We start from the raw sequence: 27,695 nt of genomic DNA, 5'->3' as shown, positions 1-27,695 counted from the left end.
GCAGGGGTGGACGCAAACCCGCACCAGGTGTGAGGTCCCGCTGGACCCCTTTAACTCCATTATTGTGGCTTTCGTGTCATTTCAGTGGATGCAACACAGCGCAGCACAAACCTGGATGGTTTTTATTTTTATTTTACTTTAACTGACAGAAACATTCAACCGTGTTTTCACTAGTAAAGTTCAAATATTTAACAAAGGCAGCAGAAACAAACCATTAAATATGAGATGTTTGGTGTCCTCCTCCAGCTCCTCCATCATCAGCAACCCCCTCCCAACACACACACACCCTCCACATGAGCCTGGTCCTGCACCAGGTTTCTCCCTGCTATAAGGAAGTCACCGGTGCCTGTCGGGGGAGGGGGGTTGCTCCTGGGTTTCTGTAGTATTCTGGTTCTCTCGGATCACTCCGGGCTGGAACCCTGCAAATAATAATCCCAGAGAAACGGAATGCTGTGGCTGTCGGTGGCCTGGCAGGAGACGGTCAAGGTGCCACAACAGGCTCCTGGGGTCGTCCCAGCAGGGACCTCAAAGTACACGATGACGTTCTGGGTCTTTTTGGGCTCCATCGTGGGGACGAATCCCTTCACAACGAAGCAAGGGTTGTTGACCTGGAGGTTCAAGGAGACAGCTTTCATGAGTCGCGTAGCCGCTCGTCCTTTAGCGCTCAGCTCAACTACCTGAAAGGAGAAGGTGGTGCTCTGCAGGAAGACATTTTTAAAGGGGATGTTGAAGCTGCGACCAGGCTTGATGTTGAATGGACCCTGAGCTTGTGGGGGAATGCAGGTCCCACGCAGGACAAAAGTGTAGCTGCCACCATTTTCTGAGGACAGGGTGAGCAGGCCTCTCACCTCTCCCAGCTGATGAGGCTCAAAGCAGACTGAGACCACAGCCTCCGACGGCTGCCGGTACCCTGGGGGGGCCGAGACCAGCTTGGCTACCGGAGAAAAGTCCGGAGAATCCGTCTGCAAGAGGGAGAATTCCAGTGAGGAGAAACCAGGTTTTTGGGTGTGAGAAACTGGAACCTTCAGCTGGGGTTTGATGCTCTTTAGTGGCGGGAAAAACAAAAAGTGCAGCTCTATGTGGACCAAATCTAGATTATTGCATCAGAGGAGACACGGAGACACAGAGACATGAGACAACAGAGACAACAGAGACAACAGAGACAACATCATAAAAATATCCTCCAAAAGTCTGCATGATAAAAGATTTCCTGCAGCTTCCTCTTATTTTTTAAACTTTAAATCTAAAGTGTGGTTATTTAAATTTTCATTTTTCCTGTTACAGCAATTCTATTCAAAAAGACAGAAGTAACATCAAAATAAAGTGATAATCAGAGTATTAATAATCAGATTATAATAACAATAATCTGATTATAATAATAAATATTCTAATCAGATTATTTGGGCTTTATCAGATATGATGTTCTGTTATTGGCTTTGGTCCGACTATATTCGGTACAATACTGACACCAAGTGGTCAATCGGTGCAACAACATCTAGTGGTGACTCCAAAAGGGCAACAGGGGCACGTGCACCAGCGGCGTAGACGTGCACAGATCCTGGGAGGTTTGTTACTAAAATGGTCTGAATCATAGCTGACTGGACATGTGGCACATCTGCAAACCAAAGAGTAAGTCAAGGAGAATCAGTCAAAAAGTCAAGGCAATGTAATATGTAAGGTACACACACACACACACACACACACACACACACACACACACGAGGAAGGAGGCAGATTGCAGGAAAAGACATGAAACACCAGAAGAGAAGCGCTGCGCTAAAGAGGGTTCTAAAAGGAAAGGTGGATCCTGACATACGCTGGTTCCAGCTACTTGGGCCAAAACTCTCTTCTAACATTCAGCCAAATGCCAGAGCTTCACAGAGGTGGGAAAAAACCCCTCCCCTACGCTAGAAATGCCCCTATAAACGGGCTCTGAAGCCCTCGTTGCTGCTCTCCTGCACACGTCCGTCTCCTTGCACCCCAGGAGGCTGAGAGCACTGCAGGTTAGTGAGTCTTGGCCCCTCCAGGGTCACCATATGGGACCATGAAACACCAAAGTCACATCAGACAGGACAGCTCACCCAACAGGAGTATTCCGCTTTGACGTGCGAGTAGTTGAGGAACTTCACAGCTTCCATGTGGCTCCTGCCCAGAGCAGCGCTGAAGTGGAGGATTTTCTCTGGCGGTGCTGGAAGAGCTCGGAGAGACAGATCGTAGTGGAAGTGGCCCAGCTCAGGACTGTGGAGGGTCAGCCGAACGGTGGACGGCCTCGCGTGCAGAGGCCGGTACTCGAAGCTCACAGAACCCTGGAAAAACACGAGCGATTCAACAAAACGTGATAAAAGGAAACGGAAATGTCTGAATCACAAGATACCGGCTCCTCTGGTGCACGAATGTGAGCAAAAACAAGCCCCAAAACGCACAGGGTTAGGGTTAGACCAGGTTAGGGTTAGGGTTAGACCAGGTTAGGGTTAGACCAGGTCAGGGTTAGGGTGAGACCAGGTTAGGGTTAGGGTTAGACCAGGTTAGGGTTAGACCAGGTTAGGGTTAGGGTTAGACCAGGTTAGGGTTAGGGTGAGACCAGGTTAGGGTTAGGGTTAGACCAGGTTAGGGTTAGACCAGGTTAGGGTTAGGGTTAGACCAGGTTAGGGTTAGGGTTAGACCAGGTTAGGGTTAGACCAGGTTAGGGTTAGGGTGAGACCAGGTTAGGGTTAGGGTTAGACCAGGTTAGGGTTAGACCAGGTTAGGGTTAGGGTTAGACCAGGTTAGGGTTAGACCAGGTTAGGGTTAGGGTTAGACCAGGTTAGGGTTAGACCAGGTTAGGGTTAGACCAGGTTAGGGTTAGGGTTAGACCAGGTTAGGGTTAGACCAGGTTAGGGTTAGGGTTAGACCAGGTTAGGGTTAGACCATTTCCACATGAGCACTGACGTCTCCACAGTTCTACCAAAGCCCCAAATCAGGCTTGTGGCGTGGAGGGGGCGTGGCCTACCCACACCTTACTGCTCTTAAAGACAGGTGTCATGTTGTGGCTCCAGGGTCACCCTAGGAGACAGGACGCCTTCTGGCTGCCACAGAGGGCAGATTTTGGGTCCGCCTGACTCGTGGCTCCGCGCCATAGAACAAACCAAAGAGGGGACAGTCCCCACCTTGGATTCTCCTGGCACGGTGTGCTGGGACGGAGTGCTGATCTCTGGGCATTTGCACTCGGTGGTGAGACAGGTAGCTTTGCTCAGCGGGTTCTCCACCGTCACAGAGGCCGAGACCTTCTCCCGAACAGTTGCCACCAGCTCCAGGGTGGACAAAGGTCCCGCCGCCAAGTTCTCGAAGGAGACCAGGTAGAACAAGTACTCGCCAGACGTGGCGTTCTGGAAGGTCACCTGCAAGGACAAGTCGCTATGATAGGAGCTGAGTTTGAATACGAGTGTCTGACGCGTCTGAGGGCCAAGTCAGACCTTGGTGAGGTATTGGCCCTCTCGGTACGCGAAGAAGGACATCCGGTAGTCCTTGGTGGCCAAAGCCGGGACGTCGATGAAGGGCAGACCTCCGATGGACACGGTGGCGTCCGGCCGGTCGGGTTTCAGAATCTCCATCAGCACACGGAACCTGTGGACACGGACACGAGATGTCCTCACAGGAAAAATGACCCCAGAAGGTGGTTTGGGTTTTTTTTTTTTTTGATATTTTTTTTCTTTCTCTTTTGTCTATTTCCTGTCTAGTTGTGGTTTTTAGGTCTTGTATTCGGGGTCAAGATTCAGTTAATAAAATAAATTCTTAGTATTCATTGAGGCGACTGGGGGGGGAGGGGGGGAGAGAAACGACCCCAGAAAACCAAGTAACGTCTGTCCGTTGTCTTCCTGCATGCCTGAGAACTTGTGTGTGTGTGTTGCGTGTGTGTGTGTTTGTGTGTGTGTGTTACTGTTGTTTCTTAGACAGCCAGTTGTGCACACTGAGCACCACCGTCTGCTGAGTCTTTGCTGGCTGTTGACACGTGATGGTGTCCTCCACCTTGGGGGGCTCAGCGGTTCCTTTCAGGGTAAACATTGTGCCGGATCCATCAGGGAAGGAGAAGAAGACAGATCCCTGAAGGAGGAGGAGGATCGGCCTCGCATGAGACAGGCAGGCAGGCAGGCAGGCAGGCAGGCAGGCAGACAGACAGACAGGCAGGCAGGCAGGCAGACAGACAGACAGGCAGGCAGGCAGGCAGGCAGGCAGGCAGGCAGGCAGGCAGACAGACAGACAGACAGACAGACAGGCAGACAGGCAGGCAGGCAGGCAGGCAGGCAGGCAGGCAGGCAGGCAGACAGACAGACAGACAGACAGACAGGCAGGCAGGCAGGCAGGCAGACAGACAGACAGACAGGCAGGCAGGCAGACAGACAGACAGACAGACAGGCAGCCATGCGGAGCTCCTTTACCGAGTTTTCCCGTCGTCCAACAGTCATCGCCATCGGCTGGTAGCTGAGCTCAACTGCTTTGCTCTGCAGAGGCTCAAAGTCCAGGAAGGGCGCGATGCTCCACTGCCCCCCCTTCAGGACGGGCTCGATCCTGCACTGTTGGTACGTGGGGTTGGTCACCTGCAGCATCTGAGTGTGGGATCCACGTACCGGGCACGCGAACTGCACCACCTGGACACCAGAGGATTGAATGAGGGTACAGGGAGAAACCAGCCTAAAAGAGGGGGGTCCCTAAAGACAGAGGCCCAAGGTCCTCACAAGTATATCACAATCAATCGACCACTGAACAGACCTAAAACAGCCCAACGGCTTTGGGAGACTTTGGCTTGTGGGTCACCTTCAGCCTGGGTACAACCGGGCGGCACTGCCGCACCAGCTGGATGGAAGTGGGGGTCTCACCTCTTTGTTTGTGGAAACCATGACGCAGGAACCAGTGACGGTGAGTTTAAGTACACAGGACGAGCCCACCGCACAGGACACCTCGCATCGTATGTCCTCGCTCAACTTCACCGGGGCAAAGGTCACGTCCATCAGAACCTCCGTGCCCGGGCGGATAAATCCTTTAGCCGGTGTGATGGTCAAAGCTGTGGTTGATCTGTCAGTTTTCCAGCAGAAACTGAAAAAAACAACAATCCAAACACACACACACATATTTCAACTGAATATATCCAGTATTTTTAGACACCACATAGTGTCAGATGCGAAACATTTCAATTTTTTCTCACCTGGTACCAACGTCTCCAGTGTTCGTCATGATGATCTTCTTGCTGGCCTGACAGTGTTGGACAACGGCTCCAAAGGCCAGGTGGTTCTGATCCAGCTGGACCTCCATTCCCTGCCAGTGAAGAGCAGAACCGTTAACGGCCCTCCAAACTATACTAGAGCTGAAACCCTGGTACCTGAAGGCAACATCGGCTCCAGCCTGAGAGCATTTACTGATGGAAGAGTAATTCGTTTGCTGAAATACGTTAAATATTGGGCCCAAAGTATTAAAAAATCAGGAAGCTAGTGTGTAAAATCAGAACTGGATGAAATGCAGCGTACCGGGCAGGAGCCTTGGAGCGTGAGCAAAGGGTAGAAGACGCCAGCGCACTCGGCCAGCAGCTCGGCCGTGAAGGCAGCTAAGCGCTGATGAGGCGAGAACAGGATTTCAAAAGAGCAGGACCCCCCCGCTCTCAGGTGGAGCTCCCCCGTGTGGCTGAGTGACAGATCCTGGAGGACGAGACCGTTAGGGTTGTTTGTTAAGGGTGTGTGTGAGTGTGTGTGTGTGGGGGGGCGTTACCCTTGGATCCAGCTGTGTGTTGAGCAGCAGTTTGAAAGACAGGTCTATGGTGCTGCGGTTGACCAGTTTCACTTTTTTCTTCACTCTCTGTCCTGAATTCACAGATCCCAGGTTTAGTTTCCTCTGTCTGGGATCCTCCACTTCCAGCTGGGAGAAGATAAAACGGAGATCAATAAACCCAAACACACTGCTCACATCAGAGCTGAGTGGGAGTGTGTGTGAGTGTGTGTGGAACCAAAGGACCCCACATCCAGTTTGGGCTGCTGTGTCGCTCCCTGGACGCGTACAAGGAGACTATTTGATGGTAACAATGAGCTTCTGTGTGCGTTTACACACTGAAACGGTTCTGGAACCTGGTGGATCTGACACAAATCTGAGCTGCACACGACCCACCTTCATCTTGACTCCTTGTCCCAGAACACTGACGTCTTTCGTGATGCAGCTGTTGAGGACGAAGGTGACTTTTTCATGGTAGGAGCAGAGTTCCCGAGGAAGGAAGCGGATGGGCACGTCCAGAACGCCGCCGGGGGACAGAACATTTGTTCCAAAGTCCAGCTCCAAGTAAGGGGTGTTCCTGAACTGGCACTGGAGACTGAGCACATCGAACATTTAGATCAAATCAAGCCTTCACTTACGGAGCTGCAGAGGTGTGGGCGCCACTGGTGACCTTCTCTGTTAACGTGAAGATTTACAGCAATAAAAGCAGAAAGTTAAATATGAAAGACCCTTTTAATGTGTTCAGAAATCACTCCAGTGTTGGCAGAGTATCATTTTACTGCTGAACAATTACTTCTTTTTAAAAAAGGAAAAGCAGCAACCAGAATAAGAACTCCAGGACCAAGATATCAGACCTTCATTAGTAACACAGTCCTCGTTAGCGAGGTCAGCTCATTCAACTCAAAACTTCAGAAATACCCAGAATCCTCTATTTTTGTCTCAAAATTCACCAGCTGTGGGTTCCTCTGAGCAGTGTTCCAACACTCTGACAATGAAGATGAGCAGAAGAAGCCAGTAAGGAGATATCAAGGTCCTCTTTTCTTTAGCTCACAATGTGATTAAGAGCCATCAGTTAACAGGAAGAGTGGAGGTCAAGCTCAGGTCTGGAAGACCAGGAAAAGATCAGAGGGATCTCCTGGTAGGGTTGAGGGAAAATCAGGTCAGAACCTCCAGGAGGATCCAGCAGACTCTGGGGTTCTGGGCCAATCTTCACCTGCTGAGCTGCACTAATCTGACCTTCATGGAAGAGTCATCAGAAGAAAATCCTGCATCCTCACCAGAGAATTCAGCACCAGAAGTTAGTGAAAGAACATCCAGACAAGCCTGACGCAGCTGGACCTGGACCTGACCCTGACCCGAACATCATTGATAATCTGAGCACAGACCTCTAAAGATCCGTGATGACCCAGGAGAACTGATGACTTTAGTGAGGAAGAATGGAGGAAAATCCCTCCAACACCACCTGAAAGACTCCAAACAGGCCTAAAAAAGCCTTTCCATGCTGTTGTACTGGCCACAGGGGGGCGCTATTGGGAGGTAGCAGAAACACCTCCAACATCTCATCAGCAACGTCAACATTTACTGCGTCACCAGAAGAGTTGAGCAGCGGAGCCCAGACGTTTGCACATGTAAATATGGATAAAACAGGCAGATGAATCAAAGTGGTGAGAAGCAAAACACACCCCACATCTTTTTTGCCCGTGTTGCTGATCACTAGCGTGGTGGAGGGCAGCACCATCTCGGGACGGTACAGTAAGCACTGGCCAAAGTTGTGTCGGCTGAAGGAGAATTCCAGACTCGGGGCTGAACATCGGCCTTTGATGACAAAGTTAAACGTTGGTCCAAGTTTAACCTGGAGAAGAGAAACGAGTGTATTTGAGAACAAGAAGCCAAATTAATTTTCTTTTTTTAATAAAAGTTATTGTTTCGGGGTTTTGTCAAATATGTGATCAATATAAAACCGGAAAACCTTTGAGGGGGGGAGGGTCTCCTACCTTAATTCTCAGTTTGACATCCTGAAGGTTACAAAAGCCTTTGGGGGAAAACAGAAGGGAAGTCTGCAGGTGAGCTCCAACATCCACAGCAGCATTTGGAGGCTCCGCCCTCAGGTGCTGCAGCAGGTTGGTGCTTCCTGCCAACTCAAAGGTCACATCCATGCTGAACTTGGACTGATTGGTCAGCAGGAAATAAAAAAAGGATTTTTCTGAGATCTCCATCTGCAAACAGGGCAGCAGCAGACAGGAGAACGTTCATTCACACCTTCAACACAGCACCTGAATGGCAGAGTTTCCTAAAAACGACCTCTCCAAAGTCCAGAGTTTCCTCTTGCTCAGGGTTGACCTGCCTAAAGACGCCGTCTGGCATCTTTAGTTGAAGTGACGTGGACATGGGGAGACAACTGGCCTTGACTGTGAGGACCAGAGGCTCTGGCTTCTTCTTCATCCTCAAAACTACCCTAAATCTCTTCTCACCTTTGCAGCAGGGGGCAAAATTCACCGCCAGCGACAGCCTGAATCACAAACAGTTGTTATTTACCTCCAACGATCCTGTTCTCCGGTGATGTTGTAATTTCTGAGACGTTGCCGTTCGTCTGACCTGGTTTTAGGTGGAAGGACAGCAGACGGAGGCTCCAGCTTCAGGCTGGACGTCTGGTCCTCACACAGCAGAGACGACTGCAGGACGGCGAAGGGGAACGCTTCCTCCTCACAGTTCACCAGGTCGATGAGCTGCTGCACTCTGCAACCTGCACAGGGACGCGATCACATCAACGTGCGCCAACGCGCACGTTTTGAAGGAAGCATTCGAGGAGATTTGAAGGGCGGATAAGAGGACGCACCAACTGGCAGCTCTCCAAAGTCTATCTGACGTTTGCTGAAGTACAGCTGCGGCTCTCTGGTGATGCCCACACACATGAACGGCACGGAGAGCGACAGGGGCTCGATTACAAAGCTCCAGGACGAATGGACCACGCTCGCCTTCTCAGAGAGGTATTCAAAACGGGCCTGCACAAACACACAAGAGCAGAGTTCAGGAGAGGAGAGGAGGGACTTCTGCATTTTATGGAAAGGGTCTGGAGAGAGAGGAAGAAGAAGAACGAAGAAAAAGAGGGGACAAAGAGAGCGACAGGGTGCAGAGAGATTTTAGAGGAAGGAGGACGTGTGTGTGCTATTGCATTCCCGTCCATACCTGGAGCGTCTTCCCGGGTGGGATGCGTCCACATGGGTGGAGGCAGTGAAAAGGGCTGGACCCTGAATCTTCACACCTCCAGGTGAAGGAGTAAGAATCTTTGGTTGGGTTCAAAATATCAAAGCATCTGTGGTGCAAAGCAGTGACAGGACTTAGGTGGTTAACAGGGAGAGCAGAGAAAAACAGATCCCACTCCGTTTTTACCTGATGGACGGAACAAAGGCGATGCTGTCGAACCCTAGAACTCTGGTGTCGGTGTCCAGACGTCCTGTGAAGTCAGGGTTGCTGCTCAACCTGCTGATAAAATCTGAGTCCTCCAGGTAGAAATGATAGAGGGCCAACAGGCTGCGACCAGACACCGACACACAGGGAGCCTGATCTTTCTGCAGGTTGGGGATACTGAAAGGAAATTACAGTCAATTCAGTCCTCCGAAGACGTCCAGCCACCATCTCACCCACACCTGCTTGTAAATGGACACCTAAACTGTCCCCAGACTGTTGAAGCTGAGCTGGAAAATCTGTATCTGTCAGTCAGAAGAGCAACAGGTTCCTAGTTGCTTGATTTCTGCTATGACCTGTCCACCGTTCAGGCTCCTGGGGCTAATAAAGCATCTTGGTTGACAACGAAGAATTAAGGCAAAAGGGCTCCAACCAAGAGCAACTGAGGTGGAGCTAATGCAGCAGCAGGCAGGAGCCGAGCAGATGTTCTGCTCTTGTAAACGCAGAATTCTTCCTGTTCTGATCACGTACCAAACCCACAGGTGGCGATAGTAGTCAGCAAAGGGAAGGAGAGTGTGTACCTGCAGACCAGCCTGCCCTGATACTGGGACACCTTGACAGGGGAGAAGTCAACGTTGAAGACCTGGATCTTGCCGGCCTCTATGACCCCAGCGCGAGGCTCAATGCTGATGGGCGCCAGTTGCTGCTCGTCTTCAGCTGAGCTGCCGTCTGGGCGATGTGAGAAAACTGTATTACCACGCTGACATCGTGACCTTTCACTCACACAGCGTCGCTCGTCTGCCAGAGAGTTCAGCGCGAAGACTTTGATGCGCTTGTGCGTTGGGGATTGTTTCAATTCCTCGACCTGAAAACCTGCCGTCGCTGCCAGAACGTGAGCTGTGCGTGTTGCTAAGCAACGCGAGCATCTGTCTGTGTTCATCTCTGATGGGGATGATGTCACGGGGCTGAATTATGAAAGGTCAAGGGTCAACATGAAGTCAACGCAGTCACAAAACCGGCGGTTCAGGGAGCGTCACGTGAGGAGGTTTTTGTCGAAAGGAGAAAATCAGCAGTGGGAGCGTTCAGGTTCACCTTCGTCCTGACTGTTGCCTGGATCCAGGAACAACTGGAAAGAGAATTCCAGCTTGACCATCCCGTCGTTTGATATTTGAAATCTGACACAAACAACCAAAACCGGGAGTTATGACCAATTAGCAAGACTGATGTGTGTTGGTGCCTCCCTGGGGGGGGGGGGGGACTCACTGCTGGCGTCTGCGTCGGTACAGCTCCGTGTCCTCGAAGTGAACGCCGTCAGTGCTGCAGCTGAAGGTCGTGTAGTCACAAACGGCACTGACGCACAGATTCATCTCCCGCTGTGAGCCCTCCACCACAGAGCAGGGGGGCTCAGGCTCCTCTGGGTCCCCCCCCTGCTCGCGCACACACACACACACACGCTGCTTGACTGGGAATGAGGCGCAGGGCGACTTTGACTTGTATCGGTCGTACCGTGATCTGCTGTGTTGCTGAGGAATGCCTGGAGGGTCTCTGCCTGTCGTCCCAGTCGGCCACCTCCTCTACCGGCTGGTCAAAGGCCACTTCACAGAGCTTGCAACTCACCGGCCGGTTTCTGAACCGCACCGGTTTACTGGAACAAAAGCTGACTGTCACTTCTTTTGAGCAGCCGGCGTGGAGATGTCCCACCTGTGAGGACAACCGTCCTGATCAGACTGTGGCTGCGCAGTCAGAGGGTTTAAGAGCATCACCTGTTCATCTTTTATTTGTCTCATTTACAATGTCAACCTGGCAAAGCAGCAGCAATATAAGCAGTTACAGTAGGGGGGAGCTAGCTCAGTTTGTTGGGAGCTGGGCTGGAAGTGGAGGGTTCCTGGTTCGAGGCCCAGTGCGGCCAAAAACATGGAAGGTGTTCTGGTACTGGGGGAAGGTGTGTGGAGACATTTAACTGTCCAGTAGAGGTTTTTAGGTGGTGGCACAAGAGGCTCGTCAGCTGCTAACAGAACCTGGAAGGAGTTGGTCTCTGGTCTGAGGGAACGTGTGGAGGAAACAAACACTCTATCGTCGCCATGACAGCCTCAAGATTTGGACCTGAGCTTTGGGTTCGACGTGTATCTGCTGCAACGTTAAAAAAATCCAAACAGCTCTATAAAATGTCTTTATCTTCCAAATTCATTCAGCGGTTTATTCTGTTTGCTTTTATCCTGAATCTCATTAACTTTCAACTGCTAAAGAATTGAAGGCCGCGGTGACCTTTGACCTCCTAAATCTGCTCAGCTAATCCACATTCTTAGGCTTGTGCTGGTTTTAACAAATCTCTCTAAAGCTCCTATTGACAGGATGCCTGAAGGTGAAACTAGAACTCTGGAATACCTGTAAGGTAGAAACACTCTTTCCCTTTTTCACGAGGTCAGAACTCAAATATTCTCCTCCTCGACAAACTAAAATCAGACTCACTGATATATCATGAAATGGAAGCCAGAAAAAAGTAGAAACAAGTAAGATTTAGGCTGAATCAAACTCCCAAACCCATCTGATTAAATGATTAAATGATGACCTGGGGTGAGACGCAGACGTGTCGGACGTGAGGCCACTCGAACTTGAACACCTGGCTGCTGCTGTGGTTGGTTACCACGAAGCTCTGTTGGTAGGGACGGTCCACATAACAGCCACCAAAGTTCAGCACCTCCTGATCACCTGGAGAAGAAAGAATGTTAGAATCTAGAGCCCAACCAAAGCTCAGAGAGAAATCCCTCACTACCTTCGACCGTTCAGACACCGTTTCCAAATCTTTCCACCTTGTTGTCTCTCACCTTCATCAACATCCAGATCTGTTTGCTGGAGGTTGTTGATGTTGTGAAAGGAGACGACGTCCTGGCACGCCTCTCCTCTCACTTGTATTGTGGTTGTGACGTGTTTGTTGTCCTCCAAACACATCAGAATCCTGGTTTCGGCTCTGACGGGCCTGTCGGAGCAGAAACTGACTTCCAGCCGAACCTGCTCGTTAACGTCCAGGCTCATCCTGGCGCTCCTCGCCGCTGGATGCTCTGGTAAATAAAAGATGAACCTGTAAAACTCACAGCTCGCTGAAGGTGCTCCACACCACTCTTGGACGGGAGGTGAAGAAACACTGATGAAGTCCTTTGGACCTTTTTCTAAACTAAAGAACGGATCCTGATATACCGTCACCCATGAAGTAACAGTTCTAAACACAGGACTTACTGAGGACAAGGCAGCACCAAATTCAACGTCCAAAACATTATTGACTAAATATTCCGGCGCACAATCGGTGCACTGAATGCAACGTTTGATAAAGAAAGCTGTACCTGACTCAGTGGCGCCCTCCAGTGGTGTGGAGTCAATGAAGCGGCAGGTGTTACCAAGAGAAGGTGTGAGAGCGAACATGTCGTGTTCATCCAGCAGGTCGACCTGAGCCTGTGGGACACGGCAGGTGTGTCGGCGTTAAGGTGCAATGCTGTCCTCTACATTCAAGTACTGGACACAACAACAGGTCTCGACCATTCGGACCAACATTTAACCTATTTCCAGATGACAAACACCTGTTAGCATCTGGGTGTGACCACTCCTATATTTGTGCATCTTTTCTCATGCATTTTTGCAGGACATTTAGGTTTTGCCTGACAACTATAAACGTCTTGACCTTCCATTGTTATCTGCTTAGAAAGAGGAAGACAATAAACCCTGATTCCGACATCTGCCCCGGGGGGGTACTTTCTTGTTGCCTCTCTTCTCTTTAACGACTTAAACGATAAACCAGAGTGGTATTTGTGGAAGTGGCGCTCTTATTTCCTTTTACCTGAACAGGAAAATATCCATTATTTATCAGGACGAGGGGCAGCGTGCGTCTCTCTCCTACGTGCACCCTTCTGAAATGCATCATGGGGCTTCCTGCACTGTTCCTCACAGCTGGGCAGAGCACGGACACGTGGGGCAAAACGCCCTCTCCTGTTAGGTTGAATTCCAGCAATTTGCTCCTAAGTGTTGGGGTCAATCTGCAGCGGAATGAGACGAGAGGATGGATGTGAATGTGCTCAGCGTGGGCCGGGTGTGCTTTTGTCAGGGTGGATTCCAAACCTGGCGCTCTGCTCCACTGTGGCCTCCAACACTGCGCCGTAAACCTGCATCATTTGGGGCGTGAAGCTCACCGAAGCAAATGAGTACGACTGGCTTGGAATGATTAAGGTTGAAGCTATCAGTTCAAACACCTCTGTGTTGTGGGACAACGGCCTTTCCTGTGAGGACACGTTTAGTGATTAGCTTGGTCAAAGCATTTGTTACCTGCAAATGCTAAATGACAGCAGTCAGAGTAACACCTGTACTACCACATCAGGGACATGGTCTCACCTTAGTGCTAGTAGTTCTGATAGCCAGCATGAGCGTGCACGACACCTTGCTGTTGTTGGACAGTTTGAACTGGGCCGTGACGGTCTGCCCCACCGGGACTTTTTGGAAAATAAATCTGTTTTCGTCCTGAGTATAAACACATTCGGCACTGCAGAAGGGCTCCAGGGAGAGTTGCCCGCTGTTACAGCAAATATAATGTTCTTCAAAAATAGAGCCTGTGTCCGTCACGATACCTGGGAAAGGCATATATATATATATGTTAATATACGCACACGTGTGTGTGTGCATCTGTGAAAATGGATGTCCACAATATTGATGGACTCTTATTGGCCCTTACTTGGCTTACAGACTTCCGCCAACAACCTGTACGGTATCCCATCAGGGTGGTCGGTGGGGTCCCGGTCGATGATGTCAATTAATAGACCCTGGTTCCAAACGCCCAGCTGCTCCGCTGCACAATGCACAGTGACCACCTGCTGAGAGCCTGCCTGTAGCGCCCCTGTAGAGGGAGTCACTGAGAACACCCCCATACTGAGGGCAGACTGGAGAACAAATGCAGCAGACAGAGAGAGACACCAGATGAGTGAGGAAACCGGCAAAGAAACGACTAAAATACAACCTAACTCATGAAGCATAAGCATTGATAGATGTAATTGTTCAGATTTATAAATCAGTCATAGTCTAAAAACATGATGTGTCAAAGTTTTCAGGCTGGATGCGGAGCTGTAAGGCTGCCTGGTTTTAGCCTGGTTACTAAATGCTGCTAAAGCAGCCAGAACGGCGTCATGTTGGTGGCTGTACAATGAGTTTTCTTGGTTGGGGAAGGATTACCATGTATTTCATTCAACCTCAATGGAATAATGTAGCAACAGCCAAGAGTCAGAAACAAGGAAGTGTCTCACCTGTGCAGATCTGGGGTCTTTAGTGACAGACTCCCGTCTTGCTTTAAAGCCTGTGGTCCTCTCCTGAGGCGTCTTTTTCCTGGAAGCACCAAAATCACACCTTTTACCACTGCTAGTAGCATTAGCAGCGCAGGTGATAGTGGAATATTCCAGAAAATTGCTCATGTTTCATATCCACAACGGTACAAGATGGAAGCAAGGCCCCTGTGCCGACGGAATGAACACATGTGCTTACACCCCCACTGCCTCTGGGTTCCACCCTTTAGCCCCATTAGCTCGGCGTAAATGTTCCCTCTGTCTGTGCTGGGTTGTCCTACCCTGCAGCAGCGGCCACCATGCCGCTGATTTTGAAGCGGGTCTCCAGAGCTCCTGTGTTCTCTATAGCGAAGCTTTGGCTTTTCTTGCATCCGTACGCCAGCGGGCCGAAGTTGAGCTCGAGCACGGGCGTGACCTTATACCTTAACAGGGCAGAGCATGTGTCATTAAGTCCAGCTTAAGACTGTAAATAAGGTGTTTGATTATGAATGAGCCGCTGACCGGGAGAAGACAGATGTGACGGACACGTTGATAGCGACCATCGCTATCACCTCTCCTCCGTCCCCAATTTTGGGTTCAATCACCTGCAAGACATGAAGCTAAATGTTGGACAATAACAACATAGTTTGCATCCGTTTGAGGTGCTAGAACATTTTTGAGTGTGTTTGAACTACAGGGGACCTCCTTCTGTGGAAGTGGGGAAATATCCACTAGGGCAATTAGAACATGTGACAAGAACTTTAAATGATGCTCAATCCTCTCTCAATTGTTCACTTCTAAGGTCAGAACTTGAACATTAATGTCAAAATGAGCTTTTGTCTTGGAGTCACATTCATTAGTCTTCAGATTACATTTGAATCAGACACTAAAGAGTTCAAACCTGACAAGACAGAACAGGTTTCTCTCTGAGTGAGAATTCCGTGTTGGGTCGGCAGAAGATCTGGAGAATCGTGGCCTTGTCGTGGGTCTTCAGGATTCCACTTTGGGGGCACACAGTGAAAATAGAGGCCAGGTCTGGCAGGGTGGGAGCTGTCTGCTGGATTAAAAAACTCACGGAGGGAAAAAAAAAAATCCATTAGCACATTAGTCCCTCCTGAGAATTCCCTAAAACGTTACCACAGGAACTTGGCTGTGAAAAACATTTCACACTCACTTGAAAGCTATGTCATATTTCCCCTGGTTCTTTATCTTGAGGACCAGCTTGTTCTCCTCAAAGACCTTGAGGGTTCCAAAGTTCAGACAGCCCTCTGCAACAGAAGCAGCACAGAACACATCAGCAGGGGACCCTGAGTGGACGCTGAAAGGCTCCAACTGACGGGGAAAGGAGCCCCTTTTGGTCGCCCGCTGCCTTAAAAGTACAGATGATAAAATGGCCTTTTGACCTGGTGAGAGTTCCAGAGCCACGTCATAGGCTTCAGCAGTGACTAGTAAGTTTTCACTGTGTACAATTCCAAGAATCTTCTCAGCGTCTGACACCTAAAACAAACACAAGATCACAAATCAGCTGGATGTGAAGCATCCTCCTGCTAAACTGTCAAAAAAATGATGATTTACAGATTAATTGATTAATACAGCTGAAAATCAATGAAAAGACATTTTAAGGGCCGAACACGCTGCTTTAGAGTGGCTTCACCTCCAGACGTAGGATCTTCCTGACATGCAGGGGCCTCCTGGCCTTGAAGTGCAGGCTCAGGGGGAAAGAAGAGCCGACTGCAATGATTCCATCACTCTGCGGCACGCTGAACTCATCGCCCAAGTCCTCGATACCGTGCAGCCTCCAGGACACGGGCAGAGCCACCTTATTATACAACACTATAGAACGGCTGTCCTCTCTATGCAGAAGGACACAAGAACGATGGTCAGGGACGTGTTTCATCTCCGTAATCCCTGGTTCTGTCATGTGACACCAGATTCAGGCACAGATTCCAAAGTGATTCTTTGACTAAATATTCCGCTACCTGTGCAGGATAATCCTGTCAAAGTGAAAGTGTTTGCTTTCCAGCTTCAGCTCTGGCCGAACGCCCCAGCAGGAGACGTCGATGCTGAAAGGCTCTGAACTGTCCTGGACAGAGATGATGATGCTGTCCTTCATCTGTCCCACTTTGGTCGGGTAGGCCCACACTGTCAACTCCTGTCACAAAACAAGAATGAGCACAAAAAGAACAACTAAATCAGTCCTGCAGAACTGCAACAGGCACCAAATAGGTTCTACTGGACCAAACCATTGCAATGAAACCTTTTTCTGGTCAGGTTTGAGACTCATGGCCGGGGGGTCTAGTAGAAATGTTGCGGCATGGTCGTCGTCTTGAAACCTGAACTGGACCTCAGCCTGCAGACCCGAATTGTTATGGATGACCACTTTCTCCGTGTTCTCAGGGTACCTGTCTCTGTATCTGCATGGACACGAGAGCACGTGTGGACATAGAAGACAATTACATGTCAGAGCCCCTCTGCCACAAACAGGCTTTACTTGATTCATGCTAACTATTATTTTACATGTTTATGACCGGGTCATTTAGAAGCCCAGGAGCCCAGAAGCTACTATTAAAAAGTTATTAAAAGCTTGGTGTTAAACGCTTATTCAGAACACACACACACACACACACACACACACACCTCAGCGTCTCACCTGTCTCTGGTTTTGCTGCATAGCAAAGGGCCAAACTCAAAGTATCCAGGGTCAGTTACGTACGCCTTCTGCACCTTGTCTGACATGTGTTCAACCTTCTTGCAGGTGGGAAAAAGAGTCCTGGGAAAACAACACACGATAAACGACTTGGGCAGATGAAAGTGTGTAAACCTGCTCTAGCATTCCAACACAGCTGCTCCGTTTGTAATCGGAGGCAGTAAAAGTGACGGTCGCCACCAAAGATCTGTGCAAACTCCCACTGTGCTCATAGCAGCAATACAGACGCACATGTGGTTTCTGCAGATGGAGGGGTAGATGCAGATGCCTCTGCACGGTAGCTGGTACGATCTTCTGGTCCCCATCACCTCAAAGTTGAAGGTCTGAGCAAAGGTGCCCGGGAGTTCTGAATAGAACCAGATCTTCAAAACGACCTCACCTTGGGTCGGAACGATCCAGCGGAAGCTCGTCAGGCTGTTGGCGATATTAAAGACAGAGTTAGTTGAAAGAGATCTGGAGAAGAGAAGCTCAGCTTCTGCTGCCTCTTGCCTCTGCTTGCGTTTGGTGTCCAAGAGCAAACTTTGCTGGCTGACGCTGGTGACGTCGGCCTGGGGGGAGACGCGCTGCACCGGCCGTCTCTTGCTCCGACTGTCTCTGCCCCTCGCTGTCTCCTTGGTGCTCGCTCTGCTCGGACTCCTCAGAGGGACCGCTGATGCCTTCAACATGCATAGAGGAGCACGTTCCTGTTAGAGACTGTTCAAAGCTACAACTGAAGTCAATCAATGGCTAAAAATAATAAAGCAAGGAGACGGTTTGGGATATTTGGTTGACTCCCCTGCCTCCTTAGCAACAAGGGGCTATGTAAGGGAAGGAAGTGGGATGGATGGATGGAGGGAGGGAGGGAGGGAGGGAGGGATGGATGGATGGATGGATGGATGGATGGATGGGTGGGTGGAGGGAGGGAGGGAGGGATGGATGGAGGGATGGATGGAGGGAGGGAGGGAGGGAGGGAGGGATGGATGGAGGGATGGATGGATGGATGGAGGGAGGGAGGGAGGGAGGGAGGGATGGATAGATGGATGGATGGATGGATGGACGGATGATGGATGGATGGATGGATGGATGGATGGATGGAGGGTGGATAGATGGATGGATGGATGGATGGACGGATGATGGATGGATGGATGGATGGAGGGAGGGAGGGAGGGATGGATGGATGGAGGGATGGATGGATGGAGGGAGGGAGGGTGGATAGATGGATGGATGGATGGATGGAGGGAGGGTGGATAGATGGATGGATGGATGGATGGAGGGAGGGAGGGAGGGAGGGAGGGATGGATGGATGGGTGGAGGGAGGGTGGGATGGATGGAGGGAGGGAGGGAGGGAGGGATGGATGGATGGGTGGAGGGATGGATGGAGGGAGGGAGGGAGGGATGGATGGATGGATGGAGGGATGGATGGACGGATGGAGGGGTGGATGGATGGATGGATGGAGGGATGGATGGACGGATGGAGGGGTGGATGGATGGATGGATGGAGGGATGGATGGACGGATGGAGGGGTGGATGGATGGATGGGTGGATGGACAGATGGAGGGAGGGATGGATGGACGGATGGAGGGGTGGATGGATGGATGGGTGGATGGACAGATGGAGGGAGGGAGGGATGGATGGATGGATGGATGGAGGGATTGATGGATGGATGGATGGATGGATGGATGGATGGAAGACAGGTGGGTGGATGTTTGCTCTCTTAACCAATGTTTCTGTCCATTAAGCAGATTAGAAAAGAAACTACTAGCAGAGAACGAGACACCCAATGAGTAGATTTAAAGAAGTCCAGGTGATCACCTGTGTGCTCATAGACTAAAGTGGTGCAGGCTTCTGTACCTTACTAGCTGGTGGCCGCACTTCCTCCACTGACTCATCCTTTTCTACCTGATCCTCAGGAGTTGAGGGCCTCAGGAAGGTGAAGCAGTCACAGGTAAGTTTAACCACCTCATCCCGTATTTTTGGGTAAGGAACAACGGAGAAGATGGTGGAAGGAGGGGTCGGTGGGCTGATGGGTTCCACCCCTGCCTCATCCGCCGGCTAATGAAGACACAATTGATGCGGGGGGAATAAGTGATGAGCTAAAATCAAATGTCGTGATTAAACCAGTCCAACTGTACCTGATGGAGAGCAGGCAGGGATGTGTTTCTGAGAAGTTCCTCCACTTTTAAGTGCTCTTCTCTGTCCACGTGAACTACAATGTGAGGAATAATAACTGCTTTTTCTCTCTCAGCGGATGAGGCCGAGGTCTTATCTCGGCCTTTTGCGGTGTTCTTGGCGACGGGGATCTGCACGATCCACAGAGAGGAGATATAAGCATCTAATGGATGGACCTTAATCCTCCCCATACGTGGTCATACTCAGAATATCCACCTGTCTTTTGCTGGTGCCATCATGGTGCATCAGTAAGGCGTCAGGCAACGGGACCAGCAGCAGCCCACGCGCCAGGTCCCAGTGTTGCAGGATGTGCTCCACCTGGTCACAGCTCTTCTGATATGCAGTGAACTGGGATTGTCGTTCATCCACCATCAACTGGGATGTCAAGGAAGGGTAGAAACACAACCAGCAAATGAAACAAAATGGCGGGAGGAAGGACCCAGATGCACAGGTGGATGGTTTATTGGATCGGGGTTATTTTGCCACTCAAACGGTGCGTTTAAGGGGCTTCCTGGTGGCTCACCACTGCGTCTTCCTGATGCTTGGTTTCCTCTGCTGGCTTATGAGGATGATGAGCTGCTTCTTTCTTCTGTACTGGAGCTGCAGAACCTGAAAATAGGAAGACAAAAGAGGTGGAAGAGTCAATGATTTGATTCGTATGATTTAGGATTGTGTATTTCGTTTTCCCGAGTCATTGAACGCACCTTCAGCAGAAGGTGATGGCTGTCCTGTTTGCTGTGGAAGCTCTTTGGAGTTGTTAGGCGGAGAGCTTCCCTGGGTAGGTGCTGGCTGAACAGGGCATGAAACAAATGTATTTTGACCACGAGTTAACTGAGCATGTTTTAGATTTTGTGCAAAGAGCTTGGGCTGGGGTATAAAGACACACCTCCTTCGTCTCCGCCGTGACCTTCTTCTTTGTCGGGTCTTTGTCATTCTTCTTTCTTGCTTTTTTGGCTCTCAGAAGCTCTTCCTCTTGCAACCTCTTCATCCTCTCCTTTTCCTCTTTTTCTTCCATCTCTTTTCTAGCTCTCTCAAGTTCTCTAAAGCACAAACATGCAGCGCTCTTGTGAAATACCGCAGCAAAGTATCCATTTAGACAGATTTAGACACTTCCTGTTATTAGCTAGCAGGTAAAGTTGCACATACCCGCGTAATGCAAACCCAGTTTAGTGTCCAAGTGTACTGGACATCCCCCCAAAAAGGTGGCCAGTGGTGGCCGGTACCTGAGTTTCTTCTGCCGGAGTTTCTCCACATGTTGCTGGATGATATGTGTCCTCACTTCGTTCGACAAGCTACGACTTTGGTCATCGTCCAGCGACTGCAGCCACTGCGCCTCTTTGTCAGCCTCTTCTTTCTGCAGTGCCTCTGAGGGACGTGCACACCAAATGCAATGGAAAACAATAGAAACAACTCTGTCGTCTTCTACACAGCTGCACAAGTGATGATGTTTTTACCTTCAGCACATTTCTGCGCAATCTCACGCGCGTTCATTGCACTATATGTGTCGTGTAGGTTGATGACGTAGATGTGCTTGTAGCTGTTAAGAGCCTTGAGAACTGCTTGAAGTGTTGCTGCTCTTGAGCAAGTAAACACTGACGCTAGGCCATCGATCACTATGCCGTCGCAGCAATCGCTTTGCTGTGATCAGGATGCAGCAGATAAACGGAGAGACCAGTTAGTAAAAATACAGGTTCAATAAAATGGAAACATTCTTTATTAGAAATGTGCATTTCCTTAACAGTAAATGTCCCACTACTGAGAAACATCTGTAATAAAAGCTCAGTTAAAGTACCGTTTGTTTCATTTCTAATCAACCGTGCCAGCAGAGACTAGCAAATGAATGTAGTTTGTCTGATTAACTGTGCTTTTTCAATGAATTATCAACTATTACTGAAAAAAAACCCACCTGAAATCTTTCAACGAGAATGTCAACCAGCAGGTCCGGGGGTAAAATATCACCGATCGTGACCTTGGAATCCTGAAGAATGAGAATCAAGCAAGCATCAACCAATTTATCTTGTGTGTGTGTGTGTGTGTGTGCGTGCGTGCGTGCGTGCGTGCGTGTGTGTGTGTGCAACCTTCTGATGAGCCTTTGAGGTTTCTTTCCTGCTTGTGGGTGGTCTCTCAGGATCATGAGCAGCAGGAGTTGAGGCCTCAGGTTCAACTCCAGGTTTTGCTTGTGTGGCTCCTTCAGCCTTCAGAACTGGAAGGAGAAGCATCGTGCTTGATCAGTTACGGCCTTCATGGGAACATCAGCATCATTCCTGACAACTGATTATTATTGAAACCAACAGCTAAAATGAAATATCATAAAAGCATCAACCACCACAAGACTGCCGAGTTAAGGCCCAGGAACATACAGAATATACAGAACATTCCACAAGTCTCGTGCTCACCAGCTTCCATCGACCGTTTCTCCTCTCGCTTGACAGCAGAGCGCTCATACAGTTCTCTTGCTTTCAGGCTGACAGGCGAAGTGCCGTTCATCAGCGCGTCTGTAACCACAGCATCAATACTGAGGCGAAGCCCCCCATAGTGGTCGGCCATGGCCACAGCAATGCTGCTTGTGTCTGGTAAAAAGGAGTTAGGAAACATGTGTTTACACACAAACAATTTCAAAATACTACATATTAGAAGTGTTACTATGAGGATTTACCTATTAGTGGAGCTCCGTATACAATACCAGCAATGCCTCTGTGCTTGGGGGCACCCTCATCTTTGGTGCTGCTGCTCTCTGAGGACAAACAGTGTGTGAGAGGACCCAAGAGTTGTCAGTGGTATCAACCAGGTCCGGACATGGCAGGAACCATGAAGGAAGGAAAACACTGATCTACTACTGCGAGAAGAGCCACGCCAACCTACCTTCCTCTTTAAGATGGGAGCAGTGCTGCTCGTAGAGTTCCATCACCTCTTTGGGCAGACCTTGTCCAGGATGAATGGGAGGAAGAAGCATTTCATGTTTCTCATCGTAGCCCTGGATTGTCTGCAATATCTAGATGGAAAAAGAGGGACAGAAATACACATAAACAGAAGAGAATCAAACAAGTCCTCCAAAAAGGACGTGAATAAGAAGCGGAGAGCTGGTGGAAGTTGAGATGAGACGGGAAACACGCTATATAAATAAAGATTTGATTTAAAATGAGTATATTAGCGACTTAAGGTTGCCCTCTGACCTCCGTTGGGACAGTATTACAGCACACAAACACTCAGAAAGGATGTTTCAGTAGAGACATGCTGTAGATGGTCGATAAAGAAAAGTCCATGACCTCTACAAATGTCACCTGTGAAACATATTGAGGACAAAACACTACCTTTTCCTCCTCTAAATACTGTTTGTCCAGCTCCAGGGAGTAAAACTCAATGGGGAATGAACATGGGTTTTTGACTGTGACTTCAGCTTCAGCCTCGATGCTGGCAGGCAAGCAGGCCCCAAGATCCAGCACATCTGGGCAGAAGTGAAGCTGGGGCTCCTCGGCCTCTCCACACGCTGTCACGAACATCTGCTGGGTGCTGTCAGTCACGCACACCACGAGCTGCCTGCTGTAAGTGCCCTGCAAAACACCTGCCAGCCTCATTGTTCTGTTCCCCTGTGTGAGAATTCCTAAAAGAAAAAGCTTTACCCCCTCAGTAGGGCAGAACTTTATCTGGACATCGACTTCTTCACCAGGAGAAAGCGTTCCGGAACTCGGAATCATCTCAAAAACGACTGGACGGGGCTGCGGCTTCTTGCGTTTATATAAGGGCAAAAATTTATCAGGCTGAGGAGGAGAAGGTAGAGAAACATCTCAGTCATCGCACGGCCGGTTAAAAAGAGTGGCTAAAAGTTTGCCCAGGAAAAGCGAGAAGTCTCACCTTTTTGACTGGTTTCACCTCTTCGGCCATTTTCCAGTGACAGATCACATGTCCGGGATTACTCAGCTGCATTTTTTTAATCTAACAGAGAAGGTTGCAAGAGAAAAACATCAAAAACATTGGTTTCAAAGGAGACCAAGGGGGCCGCAGCATAGTTACACGAGAAACACTAAACAACACATAAAGATAAGCAACCTAAAACACACCACACTAGCACAGAAAGAAATAAACTGCAACGATTTCACCAGCGCTTAAAGTTCAGATTTGAATTGCTACCCAGAATGCTTCAGTAAATCAACAAGCGTGGGGCTCCTGAAGCAGCAGGATGTGTAATTACATCCTACCAGCAGGGGCAGTAATGTCCAGTGAAAGTGCTCCACCCTGAACTTCACTGTTTATTTGCTGAGGTTCAGTAATTCCTGTGATACAACAATGTTCTGTTATCTTTAAAACAGAGCACACAATGTTACATATGTAATGCATAAAATTTGTGGATGTCATGAAGGCGTTTGAGTGGAGCAGAAGGGTTTTCCACGCAGAAATGAGAGTTGGAGTCATTTATGAGATCATTCCCAACTTGCTTCTGTTAAAAGAAATAATTAAAGATAATAACAAACCACACCCATATCTGTAACTACTGATTTTACTCTTGAATAAGGGTTAAAATCATTGCCATTGTTCTCCAGCATCATTCCCATAAGTTTATTCCTTTGGCATCTCAACTTGCTCTCATTACAAAATTCCCCCTTTTTCCTACTCACAAAAACTTTCACTTCAAACTTTTTAACATTAAAATGATGCAGTGCCTCCTCAAATGTAATCTAATCTTTTCAGAAAATCCTGATTGGCCCACTTTTATGTCATATTTATCTGGAAAACATAAATGAAAGGTGTCCTTCCTGGCAACCAACACCCAGTCTTTGACGATAACCATCCCCTACAGCAGGCAGAGCTGGGTCGCTAGAGCTGAAGGTAACGATAAGGAACGCTGACGTGTTCCGAAAGGTGGCTGCCCCAACTGGGCTGGCAGGATAACAAGGAAGAGTCAGAGGGAGCAACCAGAGATTTCAAGAGGAAAAACCATCACTTTCCCTTATGTGCCAGGACTATCATCTTATTTTTACCAAACCGTCCCCGTACATTTGAATGTGAGCACTATACCTGGGAGAAAGGTGTTATCTTGTATTACCTGACACATGCCGCACTGCAGCATGTCAAACTGCAGCGTGTCTGCAGAAATGCTGACGGCCGGCTCAGTTACGACTGCACACAGCTGCACCTGCATCCTCCCACCGTGTGAAGTCTGTCAACAGCAAAAACAATTGCCTGTTAGCATAAATGCTACAATAGCGCACACTAGCCAAAATGCAGCTCCTTGTACCTGGACGGGCAATAAAACACTCCTGTGTCCCATCTTCAGTTTGGCTTCTTGAGGGTTAAATTTGACTGTGAAAGCATGTGTCCCACCACAGGGAAGGTTTTTCACCCTTTCAAATTCTCCACTGAAACCTTCAATTTCAGACAAAATATACATAAAACTGAATAGACGTCAATTGTTTAGGGCTCATAAAGCAAATACGGTCCAGCTACTACCCTTTTATAACAATTCTACTAACAACATAAACAAGGCATAGTCTGACACTGAAAATATACGAGGTACACTGGTTAAAAATGTATGTAATATTTATCATAACGGCTTTAGAAAATCAACTAAGATCAACCCCCCAACGAAAAATGGGATCTGAACATTGTGATTTAACAGGGAACAAACAGTGAAGTGCCGCTGTACCTGTGCCTGCCAGGCATTTGGTGCTCGCACTGAGGGACAATGGCACCGAACCAGAATTGGTGACATTCAAAACACCAGTGAGCACTTGGCCTGGGACCACATGACCAAAGTCCAGCACATAGTCTGGTGGCAGGACCCTAAGAAAGAACGGAGAGGATGGATCCTTTAAAGGTTTCTCAGCTGTTACATCCCCATGAAGACTAATTGAATTAATTAGCAGAGGCTTCATGTCCATTCTGGCTGCTGCTGTGTAGGGTGACCTTACTTGCTCTGTTTAGGGCACTTTGGGCTGGTATCTTGCACTTCCCTGCATGCCAGCAGGTTAACAGCTACAGAACTGCCTTTGGCTGACGCCGTCTCCATAGGAACAATATTCTTCATGAAAAGAGCAAAAAGAAAGAAAAAAAAGGTCAATAAAAAGGACGATGATTTTTAAAAGCAGTCGGTGCTTTTAGTATGGCTCACACCTAAATGTGTTTATGTAAAAGTTGTTGAGTTGTTGGTTATTTTTTAACTTCTGACTAGACAGCAACTGTCATTAATAGTTCTTCTTGTTAAGGGAAAAGTTGTAGAAGTTGGTTAGTTGGTTGGTTCTAATAACTTTAATTGATTTTAAGCACCAATGACACCATTTTCAAGCTGATTTATTGAATTCCTGAGTTATTGGCTGTATCATTAATAATGATAAAGTACAGAGGACCTGTGGGCCTTTGAACAGGGGTCAAACCTTGTGACCTCACCTTAACCTCTCCTAAAGGATCACTGGATTTTTCTTACCTCTGCGTTTGTTTCCATAGTTGCTGACTGGTTGGAAATAATTGATGGAAATCAAAAATGGAAGGTGGCAGTAATCCAGCGTAACATAGCTGTCATGTAACATATGGCTTTAAATCAAAGCCCCTGGACCTTTGGTCATTACAATATGATTGAAATATGAACATAAAATGCCAAAGATTCTTGAGCCTTAAGGAGGGGAGGAGAGGAGAGGAGAGGAGAGGAGAGGAGAGGAGAGGAGAGGAGAGGAGAGGAGGGGAGAGAGGAGGAGAGGAGAGGAGAGGATGGGAGGGGAGGGGAGAGGAGAGGAGAGGAGAGGAGAGGAGAGGAGAGGAGAGGAGAGGAGAGGAGAGGAGAGGAGAGGAGAGGAGAGGAGAGGAGAGGAGAGGAGAGGAGAGGAGGGGAGAGGAGGGGAGGAGGAGAGGAGAGGGGAGGAGAGGAGAGGAGAGGAAACCAGGCCTATAACAGCACAGCTAAGATGTTAACCTGATAATTAGACGCCCCCCTAAATATGATAATTATGTCTAGAATAATAACTGGAACTACAGAATTACTGACTATCAGTTTTCTTAAAGAGGTAGGTTTTAAGTCTAATCTTAAAAGGAGAGATGGAGTCAGCCTCCCGTACCCGGACAGGGAGCTGGTTCCATAGCAGGGGGCCTGGTAGCTAAATGCTCGGCCCCCCATTTTACTCCTAGAGACTCTGGGGACCACAAGTAGACCAGCATTCTGAGAGCGGAGCGGTCTATTGGGCTGATAAGGTATCACTAGCTCCTCCAGGTAGGATGGAGCTAGGCCTCTGAGGACCTTGTAGGTCAAAAGAAGGGTTTTAAAAATTATTCTAAATTTAACGGGCAGCCAATGAAGAGACGCCATTACAGGAGTAATGTGATCTCTTTTGTCAATACCTGTCAGAACTCTGGCTGCAGCATTTTGGATCAGCTGGAGGCTTTTTAACGAGGAGTTTGGACACCCTGATAATAAAGAATTACAATAGTCCAGCCTGGAAGTAACAAATGCTGGACTAACTTTTCAGCATCATGGTGGGTCAGTAGTTTCATGATCTTTGAGATGTTCCTCAGGTGAAAATAGGCACTTCTAGAGACTAATTTAATGTGTGAGTTAAAGGACGGATTTTGATCAAAAGTTACTCCTAGATTCCTCACAGAGAGACTAGATGTTAATGAGATACCATCTAGAGTGATCATGTGATCTAATCTATCCCTGAGAGGTTCAGGACCAAACACCATGACCTCAGTTTTTCCTGGGTTAAGGAGGAGGAAATTTGAAGACATCCAGGACTTTATGTCTTTAAGACAGGTCTGGAGCTTCACTAACTTCTCTGTCTCCTCTGGTTTCATGGATAAATAAAGCTGAGTGTCATCAGCATAACAACGAACATTTATTACGTGGCCAAATAGAGTTTTGGTGAAGATGTTATTGATTGATGCAACAGCCTTCAGCTTTCGTCCCTCATGTTGCTGGAATTTACAAGATATTTTCTCCCCTTTGACTTCTTTTTAATAGATTTGATAATAGATTCCGTCCAGCGCGTGTGCGGCGCGTGGAACCCGGTTATCAGTTCAGCGGTCGCGATCTGACTTTTAGTGCAACGACAGCGGCTCCGGACTGAGACAGCAGTCGACCAGATCACGTAAATCAAAAGGGTTTTTAAAACAGACGCCACCCTCACATACATACCGATCGGTTGTGTAGAAGCTCCGACGGAGTCTGACCGACTTTCTGCGCGCTAGCGAGGACACGGTTGTTGTGGTTGCTATGGTTACCGGCGAAGCGGCGACGTCACCTGACGAGTGGACGTTCCCGGTATAACCCAAACTTCACAAAACATTAAGACAAGCTTCGAATGTATCAAAGATATTCAATGTGTCAATGTGATACCACAATTCCACGAAATTATGTGAAAAGTAGTTTTTAGGTGCGACCGTAAATCTAAGCTGGCAGGTAGCAAAACTACTGGATCTCTACGGTG

The 27,695-nt window shown here is 48.7% G+C and overlaps 1 protein-coding gene across 1 annotated transcript; it reads right to left on the bottom strand.

The window, feature by feature from the left end:
* Positions 1-80: 80 nt before the first annotated feature.
* On the bottom strand, positions 81-27,573 carry hydin (HYDIN axonemal central pair apparatus protein). Its single transcript, XM_029841655.1, has 63 exons — positions 27,404-27,573; positions 25,194-25,303; positions 24,929-25,065; positions 24,521-24,648; positions 24,329-24,442; positions 23,140-23,220; positions 22,908-23,045; positions 22,599-22,838; positions 22,150-22,279; positions 21,944-22,021; positions 21,684-21,857; positions 21,366-21,490; positions 21,194-21,265; positions 20,742-20,925; positions 20,511-20,652; positions 20,174-20,327; positions 19,992-20,076; positions 19,811-19,896; positions 19,504-19,662; positions 19,251-19,418; positions 18,970-19,170; positions 17,629-17,795; positions 17,371-17,553; positions 17,083-17,202; positions 16,690-16,846; positions 16,412-16,584; positions 16,087-16,285; positions 15,836-15,929; positions 15,607-15,700; positions 15,334-15,502; positions 14,955-15,037; positions 14,735-14,875; positions 14,418-14,496; positions 13,853-14,057; positions 13,516-13,748; positions 13,246-13,403; positions 12,968-13,163; positions 12,477-12,585; positions 11,964-12,197; positions 11,708-11,847; positions 10,645-10,839; positions 10,402-10,565; positions 10,231-10,313; positions 9,720-9,867; positions 9,124-9,318; positions 8,920-9,046; positions 8,570-8,735; positions 8,329-8,476; positions 8,035-8,242; positions 7,728-7,949; positions 7,416-7,585; positions 6,130-6,328; positions 5,737-5,883; positions 5,499-5,666; positions 5,180-5,289; positions 4,854-5,070; positions 4,416-4,625; positions 3,917-4,080; positions 3,453-3,603; positions 3,147-3,377; positions 2,082-2,306; positions 678-962; positions 81-608 (listed from the first exon to the last, which is right to left on the bottom strand). The coding sequence occupies exons 2-63, from the start codon at positions 25,289-25,291 to the stop codon at positions 402-404; spliced, it is 9,768 nt and encodes a 3,255-aa protein (XP_029697515.1). The 5' UTR covers positions 25,292-25,303; positions 27,404-27,573; the 3' UTR covers positions 81-401.
* Between the last annotated feature and the right edge of the window lie 122 nt (positions 27,574-27,695).

Source organism: Takifugu rubripes, chromosome 9, assembly GCF_901000725.2.
Source record: "Takifugu rubripes chromosome 9, fTakRub1.2, whole genome shotgun sequence".
Taxonomy (NCBI): Eukaryota; Metazoa; Chordata; class Actinopteri; order Tetraodontiformes; family Tetraodontidae; genus Takifugu; species Takifugu rubripes.
Note: the sequence above shows the minus strand (reverse complement) of the source record. Positions and strands in the feature narration are given on the sequence as shown.